Below are 12,648 nucleotides of genomic sequence, written 5' to 3' on the forward strand. Positions count from 1 at the left end.
TCTCTCTCTCTCTCTCTCTCTCACACACACACACACACACACACACACACACACACAAATTGGATCTGATTCTTCAAATACCTGTTTGTATGTTTCTGCTGCCATTTATATGTTCAATCCAAAAAGTTGCCAACTGCCAAAGTTTCCATGGCTTAATCAAGCTAAATTTACAGATACCACCACAGTTTCTGTCTTGGCATTTAAAGCTATCCATAATTACAATAGAAATGGAATCAGCTCAAACCTAGTTTATCAACCTTTCTAAGAACAGTGACTCACTTCGCAAACTATTGTATGGTGTAGCCAAAAAACTAGCTGCTGATCTGACTATGGACAGCAAACAAATATTTCCTGGCATCCACGTGGAGCTCAGCAGGAATTTCCATCCAAGACATTTACTCTGATTCAAACAGCGTGTAGTCATAGACCATCCCTCATATCTTCCTCAGCCTTGCTTGGCACTGCATCCATGAGGCAGCTCTCTGTGAAGCCAAGGGAGACTGGAGGTGGGATGGGGGTATTAAATGGAATCTGAAGGGGAATTTCAAACACAACAGCCCTACATTTTTAAGATTCACAGTTAGGGACATTGTTGCTGCTGTGCACACTGGAAAAGATAGGAAAGGCAGTTTTAAAGGCAGAGAAATATGAGGATCATAGTCTATGCTTCTATCCATCACTTGCCTGTGGTCCACCATCTTCTGGCCTGCAACTATCTATCACAGCACTTAGAACTGTTACTAAAAGTAAGTTTAAATACCCTTCCTGCCCACTGTTTCTCTTCTGCAGGTAGAGGAGCATGTGCTACTCTCTTCAAAGGACAATCGGGACTCAGGAAAGTATAAAGTATAAATATGTCTATAAACAGAACAATAATTGTGTTGCTGATTTACTCCTGAGACAAGCATTGGAGGAAAGAAAGCTACTCCTACTGCAAAGTTGATCCAATTTGACTTGGATCAGTCTGTGATTCAAATCAACTAATGAAGTAGGAAAGATACATGAAGATCCTAGTTTGAAATAACTAGACTCTTTCTAGAAAATGGCCCTGCTAGAGAATCCTTATGGACTGGACAAGAAGCAATGTTTTCATACCAGTCTAAAGTTGCCAAGACTTGCCAAATTGATCTCATTTCCCCAAATTCTATGTGAACACACAGCCATAGAATACCTAGTAGACTGTGGCAGGTTGCATCTTCAACAAAACCTGTGTCAGGATAAGGAGGTGAACTTTTGAATGGCTCTGGGTATGCATATGTTTGTAAGAGTACATAGCACATAGAGTACATAGCACATTGTACATAGCACATGCATATGTCTTGTATCAGTAATCTGACTGGAACAAAGTATAAAGAAGAAGGAACACAGAATAGATATAGTCGCATAATATTATTTTGTGCATGCCTTTGTGTCAGTTTTTGACCCCCAATGACTGCCCAGACTAATCCCTGCAGTGTCTTTATGTCAGTTTTTGTGGCAAGATTTTGGGACCATCGCTTGTTATTAAGAGCCGTGGTAGCACAGTGGTTAGAATGCAGTATTACAGCTTGACTCTGCTTGCTGCTAGGAGTTCAATCCTGACCGGCTCAAGGTTGACTCAGTCTCCCATCATTCCAAGGCCAGTAAAATGAAGATTCAGATTGTTGAGGGCAATATTCTGTCTCTGTAAACTGCTTAGAGAATGCTGTAAAGCACTATGAAGCAGTATATAAGTCTACGTGCTATTGCTATTCTATGTGCTGTTCAGTGATGAGTTCCGGATCCCGTTCCAACTGGTTCAGTTGGGATGGGCCCAGCGCCGCCCACATGGATGTGTGCAGCACGCGTACACATGCACACAGCGCGTGCATGCATTGTACTCTTCTGCAAGCCTCCGCAGCACTCCAGCTGCTCAGCGGAGCATCGTGTGAGTGCTGTATGCCCCATGTATGTGCGCGGAAGCACCAAAGGCTTTAAAGGACAGGTAAGGAGCTCGGGCGGGCAGGTGGGCCCTCCGGAGCACTGTACCAGAAAGGTACCCGGTGCTCCGGACAGGCTCTGGTACGCCCATACTGGGGCTACCACCTGCAACCCACCACTGATGGCTGAGGGGAAGTGACTGGCATAAAGCCACCTGTCTGGTTCCATGCCTAAGGCAGGTCTAGAACTCACAGCCTCCCAATTGATGCCTTAACCATTACACCAAACTGGCTCATACATCCATATATATATATATATATATATATATATATATATATATATATATATATATATATATATATATATATATATATATATATATATATATATATATATATATATATATATATATATATATATATATATATATATATATATATATATATATATATATATATATATATATATATATATATATATATATATATATATATATATATATATATATATATATATATATATATATATATATATATATATATATATATATATATATATATATATATATATATATATATATATATATATATATATATATATATATATATATATATATATATATATATATATATATATATATATATATATATATATATATATATATTTCCACAATTATGAAATAAAACTAGTTTCAGTATGTTAACTTCATACTGAATGTGTACAAAGCTTTTCTGCCCAAAAGAAGCAAATGTAAATGTGGAACTTGTACAGTCTGACCCAAGGGATCAGCTTAACTTCTGAAATGCAAAAAACAACCTGAGCCATGCTGACCCCAACATTCTTATCCCCTCTGCCAACTAGAGCAGAGGTAGCAGAGTTGACCTTTATTTGCTAAGAGATGACAGAGACAGGAGGGAACATCTGTCCATTCCCAGTTACAGGGGGATCAATTGGGATGCTGGGCCACAATTTGGATTTAATGAAGTTTCTGGACAGCCAAAATGCTTCTCTATATTTTAGTCTCCTCCCAGTACTGGTTCTCTCCTGCAGTACTGGATTACAGTCCTTAACTATTCCAGACAACATAGACCACAATAGCCAGATATTAAGGAAATTATAGTCTGATGCATCTTGAGGGTATCAGTTTGGCAAAGGCTATTGTGTATGATTCTCCGGATTCTTTAAATGTTCTTTTCTTTTTCATCATACCTTGCCATTTTAAATTTTACAAAGCGGGAGGGGGGTGGCTCTTAGTCCAAATCCAACAGAAAACCTAGGAAACCGCACACCCTCAAATAGAAAGAATAATGCAGAAATTATTACTCAGAAATACCAATCAAGCGCAACATCACTGAAATCTTATCTACTTAGAAACTGAGAACACCGTGTTTCTGAGAATAGAGGAAGTCGCCAGTTTTTATTTTTCTCAATACCTTGTTCCAGCCTTGAATTTATTTCATTCCATATCCAGATCAATATGCGCGTGTTGAGGAAATTCACATGGATTTTTCTGTAAACTGTTCTCTAATACTTCCACTTGTGTATCAGTTTTTTTACTTGAAAAATATAAAATAATTTTGGGGAAAAGGCAAATTTCCACACAGTTCTGCAGTCTGGTTTGCATACAAATTCATGAAAACAGAATTCAGAAGAATGGTTTGCCTACTATGCACTGTCACCCTCATAACAAAGATGACACTTCTTACAGGTGTTTGCATACCTCAGCCCATATTCCTTTTCTTTCTGGAACATAAACAAAGCACATGTTCCATAATGATTAGTTTCAAACGTCCTTCTAGAACAATAATATCCAGAATAATACCCCTTTTAAACCGAAAATGAAAATTAGTAAGATCCTAAGAGTTGCAATAGACATATACATCACCTTCAGTCCAAACCCTAATTCACTCACCAAAATATATTAATGACTAGCAATTTTATTAATCTCTTTTTCATGTAAATAATCAAAATATAAGATTTTTTTTTAAATTGTTGGTTCTCTGTCCCAAAGGTGTGTTTTTTTCAGGAGGCAACTGGACTTTCTTGTTTTTTCTTTTGCAGATTACCAGCTGTCTGCAAGGAATATAAATCCTTCCATTCCCCACTATCCTGTCAGAGCCGAAGAAGCTTCTTGGTTGAGAAGCAAAACATCCTCAAAAGAAAAAAAACATGAAACTCCAGTTGCCCCCTGAAAAAGCACCTTTGGGGCAACCATGACCTGGATAACTGAGAATCTCTACAGACTGTTGGTTCGCTGGAATTATTTTTTCCTTTCATAAATTCTAAACCTAGGTGGTATTTTTTTAGCTAAACAAATTTATAGTTGAAACATTCACATGATGACAACATGCAAAAAAAGAAAACCTTTGGCAGTATATATAAATTGGTTGCTTATTAAATAATTCATAGAACTGAAACTATTTTCTTCTGGAATATAACATGCTACCAAACCATGATGTGTATTAAATAATATTCCTGCCATTTTGAGAGTCAAATTTCATTTTTTAACAATGAAATGCAGTCATGATGAAGAAATGGACACATACCTACACATATAGATACTAACATATATAAGAAATCAGTGCCTAGTTCATTTGCGCATACTATATTGCCATCTTCATCAATAAAATAAGACAAACAGAAACACACATTGCATTGTGCAAAGTTAGCACCAGAAATGATTTCACCAAATTACTGGTGTGTCTTTTCCACTGTCCTAGGGTGAATGACTCTTGGGGTCCCTTTATTGTACTTTAATCCAGGCTTCTGCAAATGTTGTCTTCCATATGAAATCATCTGGCTAATTCTGATTATACTCAATGGGGATTAATTATGAAAAGTGAAGTTTCTTAAATACTAATAGCACAAGATTGGGTGGGGGGCAGTTGAAAACTGTGTAAAGAGTGGAAGTGGGGAGGAAAGCAAATTGACAGTAAGAAGAAAAAGAGATAATCCCAGTCCAACAATAAAACTAAAAAAAAAGACTTATCTGGATTTAAAACGATTCTTAAACCTAGGGGGGAAACAAGCACACATCCATCTCAAATTAAAACAACTTTCCATCTCCCCACAGCTTTCCTCTACCTAATCTAGATGCCTTGAAAATGGATATTATGTCAGCAAGAAAAGAGGAAGTACCTCCTCTCTTCCTGAATAAATGGTTCTGTCCACCCAGCTCATTTTGGTGTCAATATCAGAAAGTTGACAAAAGAGATTCAGCAGCTGAAGCGCTGGGACTGCGCATCCTCTCAGCTCTTCCAACGAAGCAAAAGGAGCACCCAGCCAGCACTGAAAAAAGTAAGACAAGTTGTGGGCAAAAAAACACCCGGAGTTTCTGGGAGGACAGATTTGAGAGGATGTGTGCCTCAATTTCTCAAGACCTCTCAATAAATGTATCGTCTCTTCCTTATACCTTACTCTTGAATCTGAGGCACTGGGATAGAATCAAGATCACGTGAAGTGTTAATACCACTATATAATGCCTTGGTAAGGCCACACTTGGAATACTGCATTCAGTTCGGGTCGCCACGATGTAGAAAAGATGTGGAGACTCTAGAAAGAGTGCAGAGAAGAGCAACAAAGATGATTAGGGGACTGGAGACTAAAACATATGAAGAACGGTTGCAGGAACTGGGTATGTTTAGCTTAAGAGAAAGAAGGACTAGGGGAGACATGATAGCATTGTTCCAATATCTCAGGGGTTGCCACAAAGAAGAGGGAGTCAAACTATTCTCCAAGGCACCTGAGGGTAGAACAAGAAGCAATGGGTGGAAACTAATCAAGGAGAGAAGCAACTTAGAACTGAGGAGAAACTTCCTGACATTTAGAACAATTAATCAGTGGAACAGCTTGCCTCCAGAAGTTGTGAATGCCCCAACACTGGAAGTCTTTAAGAAGATGTTGGATAGCCATTTGTCTGAAACGGTATAGGGTTTCCTGCCTAGGCAGGGGGTTGGACTAGAAGACCTCCAAGGTCCCTTCCAACTCTACTATTGTATTGTATTGTATTTTCTCTTTTTTTGCATGTTGTGTTGATTTTGTTCCTCTCCTACCCATATTCAAAATTGTGGATTATTGTCCCACTTTTAATTTTCTGGAATGCACCAGTGTGACAAAAGTTCTCAAGACGAAACTATTTCCTTATTATTTTTCCCAAACTATTCTCAATACAAAACCAAATTACAGAATTTATCTCAATAAAAACATATATACTTTAGAATAGCCCGCTTTTATCTCTATTGTCCATTTTGGAGCAGACATTGCAATTTATTACTGCATTTATATATCCCTGAATCAACAGAAGGATTCCTGGTAGTAACTTTACACCCCCTACACAAGGGGCCATGGGACTGAAAACACACAATCAAAGCATATATAATTCTGGTGTTCTCAATATGTCCACTGATCCAAGCATTAACTGCTGCAACATATAGTCATTTTAGCTGTTGATAGAATATAATTCAGATCTATGAGCAAAGTCATCTCGCTAATCTTAGAGATAGCAATGCAGAGTTGGTTGATGATTGATTTCCTCCATTGTGCAAAATCAAGTTTGCTTAACTATGTTTGCTGAATAAAGCCCACTTGACTGAGTGGCTACATCTTACTCAATCAGAAAGCCTGGTTCCAAACTACAATGACTGCATTCATTTATGGAAGACAAAACCAAATGAATCACATTATCAGAGGTGGGTTGCAAATCCCAGCGCTACCGGTTCGCTCATGCTCACATGTGTGCTTGCGTCCAGGCAGGTGGGTGGAGCCTCCTGCCACCGCCACTACCAGTTCACCAGATCCGGGCCAAACTGAGAGCAACCCACTTCTGCACATTATGGTTATGCAGCAAGATGTGTGAACTCAGCCTGTATCCTGCGTTGTCCTTCTCACTTTCTGGAGAAATGGAACTAGGTTCTGTGAGAAGATTCCTCCCCAGTGCCCCTCTCCACATTGTCTCACTATCATTCACGATCACAACATTAAATTATTTTTCACGATCGCAACATTAGATTGTTGAGTTTTTTTCTAACAAGACTCAGTTAAGCCGCAAAATTTTAACAAGCTCCCACCAGTATATTTCTGGAGAAAACAAATAACTGACTACTTAAAAACAATAAATCCTTTGCTCCATATTAAATTTTAGACAGTCTTCACCACCACCACAAAAGGCTCAAGGTTTTCAATGCCCATTCCAATTCAGACTGAGATCCATAACCAGTTTGGCCCATTACCTTTGCAGAAACACAGACATGGATTTATCAAAGAAAGTACCTAAGCTTCTCATTTCCCTTTTGAAAGCGATAATATTTTTGTGCCAGTCCCATTTGCCATTTTTCACATAACACTCAAGCCACTTTCATTGGCAGAATCATGGACCTCCTGCCACAGTCCTTTGGCACACTAGCGTTCCACGGCCAATTTCCATTTTCAAGAGCGTAACGATAATTTCAGCCAGCATAGGGCATATTGGTGATTTACAACTATTAAGCCTTAAAAGAATACTGTGCATTAGATCTATTTAAAGCTTCAATGGAAGCAATCACTGGTCCTGTTTCGCCTGTTCTCAAATCTAAAATTATTCATACCATTTTCTATTTAAATATTTGATCATAGGTTCTCAGACTATTACATTATTATTTTTTTCCTTATTACCGACGAGAAAAAAGGAGTGAGAACATATTACAGAGCTATATTTTCAGATGGATTAATGAACACCACTTTTTAAAAATTATTTCTTTTAGGTATAAACATGCAAGCAAAATACACTATAAGAGTTACTTCATGATGAGATGGACAGAAAATAAATTTAATAAAGAATAATAAATAAAAAATAAGCAAATAGGCACCAATTGCAGACAGTAAAACTGCTGGAGAATTCTGGTAGCTGAAGTCCACATGTCTTAAAATTGCCAAGGCTGGGAAACCTGATTTAAAGTATGGGATCTTGCAGATCATCAAGAGTCTAGTCCCCCTTACATGTCTAGCCTCTCTTATCTGTCTATCTCCTAATTGTCTACTCCTAATTCACTTTGGGACAATACTGTGTTTTACATTTTTGCAAATAGAAGAGCATCACCTTCTTAAGTCAGAGGAGATATGTAATTCAAAGATGAAGAAGTTTCTTGTTCACTCAACAATCCTAATACTTGTATTCGTATCTAGCCTTTTCTCTAAAGAAGAAAGTGCCTCCTTTTTATTTTATTTATTTATTTGTCCAAGAAAATGTGAACAAAGAAAGCAAGAAAATCAAAATGTAACAAGGATGAGAGGCACGCTGGCATATTCTCTCTCTCTCTCTCTCTCTCTCTCTCTCTCTCTCTCTCTCTCTCTCTCTCTCTCTCTCTCTCTCTCTCTTTCTCTCTCTCTCTCTCTCACACACACACACACACATACACACCACACCACCCTTAGGGACCTCTTAAATATGGAGTGAGGTCCACAGAAGTTAGAATTAAAACTATGAAAGTTTTCCTGTTTTATACTTAACATTTAACTAGATAAAGATAACACTTAAGCTGATAGTAAAGCTTGGATAACATTACACACTAATTTCATAACTGGATCATCATAAATTTCATCATTCCAACTTCATATGCTGGAAGAATTGAAATTGTGCAGAGATCAGCCTTCTCCACGTGGGCCAGCTGTGGATGATAGAAATAGGATGTATTCTAACACATCAGTTGAGCTAATATCCTCCTTTCAACTTTCTCTCCATCTCCCATCTCATGTAGATACTGTTATTTCTCAGTTTTATTATGATTCATGTTTTCTCAAAAGGAACTGCACAGTGTTGTAGAGCTTCTACTTGGTTATATATAGTTTACTTTTGTTGACTATGGAAAATTTGAGATCACTATAATTTGCAAGATCTCAGAATGAACAGTGAAATTCTAAACGTATTCAATATAATTTTCTTCTTGATGAATCACTCACTTTATATTTGTTCAACAATGATCAATGCTCAGCCATTGGCTAAATACTCAGTCATAAATGTCACATATGGGTTGGTGAATTACTGTATTGTTTTGATTGAAAGTGTAATGTCATCTAACCAAACCATGTGGAATAAGTATGAGATTCTTACCTTCATGATTGTGAGGGCAGAAAATAGTTCTTACTTCACACCCCAGCTCAGTGTATTGTTAATGCTGATTTATTTTGAATTAACAGATGCATGTTGAACAATAGAAGGTTTTCCTTTTAAGTGATCAGGGTGAGCATTTGGTCCCTTCTGCTGTTGAGATACGCTTATTTATATCTAAACAACCTGAAATTAAAGCTTACATACTACTGCACAGTTGTCCTGTAAATAATCTGCATGGTTAAGATAATTTAGCTTTTATTTCTATGTATATATGTATATTTCATTTTCCTCTCCCAGAATCAAGAGATAATGGTTGAACTTATAGGCAAGACTCCTAATAAGTAAGTCACTGTTTTCTTCATGGAAAACAGATTAAAAGATTGAAAAATTCATCTGCAGTGCACTATGTTAACAATATTTTACTTTTAAAAATTGCCCTGCATTCTGTTACTCAGAAGTTTAGGAAACCATTCTTGTATTTTGAAAAAATGCAAACCTTCTCTCTCAAATGATTTATTGTACACATACAGTATATAAATAAAATAAAAACAAATGAATGTATACTCTATGATCAAAAATGCATATTACAACCAGAATATTTAAATCTTGAGAGATTAATAAAATAAAGTATCAAGAAATGTTTTGATCTGAGTTTAGGTATATTAATTTAATAGTTATTCTTCAAAACCTACCAGGGTTTTGCAAGAAACGTCTGGGCAGGTGGGTGGAGCCTCCTGCTGTCACCACTACTGGGCAAACCAGGATCAAACCACCTCTGGCTGGTGAATGTAGTAGTTAATAGAGTAATTAAACAAAATGAAGATTATGCAAATTTATTGTACCCTTGGCTTGATTACTTGTGCTTGTGTTGGTTGTTTTTTGTTTATTTCTTTATTTGTTTATTAACAAAAGAGTAAGCATTGGAAAATGCCTTGTCATTTAAGTTCTTCATCACTTTATTATAGTTCCAAATATCTATTTATACATTTTTTAATATTTCAAAATTGGGTTTTCACATAAAACTTTTTGCGTTAAGTGATAGCAGATCATTGGCTGCAATTGATGCCCTGACCAGAATGTAATCAAAGTTGAAACAAAAACATAATTCACAATTGCAAGGAAAAGAAGCAACCATATTTTAAAAACTCATTTAAGTTGTACTATCTACATGCATAGTCTGGAAAGATACAATATGCCCGATCTTATTGCTTTAGGAAGGAATCCTTGGGATAAGCTCCTCCTCTCCACCAACCAATGAACTCATAGTTCCTAAGCACGTACATTCTGTACACATTTATATATGGACAACTTCATTAGTGTGCCAGGCCATCTGTGACAGTATCAAGTAGCTTCTGGAGAAAAATATAGTTCAGGATAGGAACAACATACTATTACTAAAACAGTTGGGAAAATGCTTCCTAGATACTATTTAAAGATTGTATTCCCTACAAAGGTTTAGCTTGGATACAGAAAATGTAGAAGCATCAATTCCCCCAAAATATATGCAGACTCCACTACCAACACCTGGGAAGCATGGCTGTCTCTACAGATCCTGAAAGGAACAGCTGTAAATACATTTAATCAAAATTGTTGACAAGCAGACCTATAGTAGCACTTTATTAATGTGCCTAATCATTGAATCTGGTATGCTTTAAAACTCTCTGTAGCAGTCCTTAGTGCTCAGCATATAAAATGCTCATTGATGCAGAAGCATTATTGGATGTTTGGAGATGAAGCTTGCGTGTTAGGCCACTACTGTTCTAATGGAAAAGTAGAAATCCATGCTGTATGGTAGGTGCCATAATTTCAAATGAAAATCATCATGACCCTGGATTAAGTGTATTGTTTTTGGGGTACTGTTGATATGTTTCTTTTTGTTTGGTAACTTTTATTGGCATCTGTATTTACATGCATTGCTAAGCTAAACCTTTTTCATTGATTTTTTTTCTCTTGAATTTTTCACTAAATTTTCTTAGTAATCATGGAACTATGATATTAAAACTGTAAGCTGTTTTCAGAGGCTTCACAGAACCAGAACATAAAATAGAGATCAGAAAGTAAGAAAGGTATTGCTTCATTACATGTCTCATGTGCACATTACAAGTCCCTGGAAAAGTCAGCAGCTAAGGTAAGATGTGTATCAAATCAGGCTTATTGCATCAGCCAAAAATTTCACAGATCATAAATTACCATTCACTCCCTACAATACTTCATTTAGATGTTAATTCAGTACAGTAATAAAAATGTGGCCAAGCCACAATCTGGACAAAAATACTAGCAGGAATAAAGCAATTTATTGGTAGTTGACAAATCAAGGAGTCCTTTTAAGTCTGCACAGTCAGTTATCTCCAAGGGACAAGCGGTTCTTTACGTGGGCAGAAGGCAAAAAGCAATATCACAGTAAATTCATGTCAGTTGGGTACTTACACTAACTCAAATAGCTCAAAAAAGGACACTCAACCCATATATTATTGCAATATTATTGCATATTTCTGAATGGGCTTGTTGAAAAACAGCAGAGAAGAAATCATAAGAATTTGAAACTCAATATTATCTTCAATTAGCTTCTTTAAAGTCTCACAGGAAACAAGTTTATGGAAGAATTCATGCCTCTGTCATAGCCTAATCTCACTTAATATTTTCCTAGATGTTTTGTTGCAATTAGAATTTCCTGTCTAAATGATTAACAGCTAAATTCTCAGGCAATTCTGGAACCTGGAATCTCACACATCTGGAGGAAAGAAGTTGGGGAAGTTGCTCTAATTGGAAAGTTAGTACAGTAGCTTAAAGTATTGATCAAAATTTGCTGGGATGAGTTCGTCACCAAGTTATTTTTCTTATCCGAAGTAGGATGAAGCTGAGCTTCAGTAACCAAACAAAACTTCAGATCTACCTACTACTGGGATTAATGGAATTTACATGTGGATAACTGAGGTTCTGAACGACAGTGTGCATCAGCTTTGGAATTCAAGCAAAATTTTATATGAGAAACCCTATATGAGAAAATGCCCAAAGGAACAAAGAACTTACCACATTTCATCATCCCTACTTCGTAACATTTCCGGAGTCGGCAGGCTTGGCAACTTTTGCGTCGGTTTTTATCTATTGTACATTGGTTTGTCGCCGGACAAATATAATCATTGTGCCCTGGAGGGAGGGATAAAAGAAGGTACATTTAAAAAAAAACATTGTGATAAAGTCTTAGGTTTCATCCTTGCTTTTGAGAAAGGGTATTTTATTTCTTGAGTTAACTACTAACTGGTTAGATTGTCCTTGTAGAACCCTTAGAAAGCAGCCATGTGAAAGGCTTCCAATCCCAAATTAAGGCTGAGTCCTGCAGGTGAGATGATTGCGTACTGAACAGAGGAAGAATGACCCAGAAGAGTCACCTGTGTCCTTGAGCTAACAAAGAGCATCTTAGCAACACAGAACATGGGAAAATATGTTTTCTGTATCCTCATTCAATGTAGATGCATGTTTTGTTACGGCTGTGTATTCCTTAGGGTTGCCTCCTTGCATTACTTTGCTTAACCAGAGCATTTAGGATTGCAGCTTACAAATTGAGAAGATCCAGAATAAACATGTCCTCCAACTAACAAGCAGCCAGGGAAAGAAGGATCTTCCTTAGATGCAGGGTTGCTTAAGGAAAAGAATAGAATAATAGA

General features: G+C 36.9%; 1 protein-coding gene across 1 annotated transcript in view; it reads right to left on the reverse strand.

Moving 5' to 3' along the window:
• The window catches only part of ESR2 (estrogen receptor 2), a 74,751-nt gene that overhangs the window by 28,472 nt on the left and 33,631 nt on the right, over window positions 1–12,648 (reverse strand). The window contains exon 5 of the mRNA XM_081952145.1: window positions 12,014–12,130. Coding sequence (XP_081808271.1) covers window positions 12,014–12,130 — 117 coding nt within the window. The remainder of the gene's footprint in view (window positions 1–12,013; window positions 12,131–12,648) is intronic.

The sequence above is a fragment of the Natrix helvetica genome (assembly GCF_964273705.1).
Source record: "Natrix helvetica genome assembly, chromosome: 1".
In the NCBI taxonomy this organism is placed as follows: domain Eukaryota; kingdom Metazoa; phylum Chordata; class Lepidosauria; order Squamata; family Natricidae; genus Natrix; species Natrix helvetica.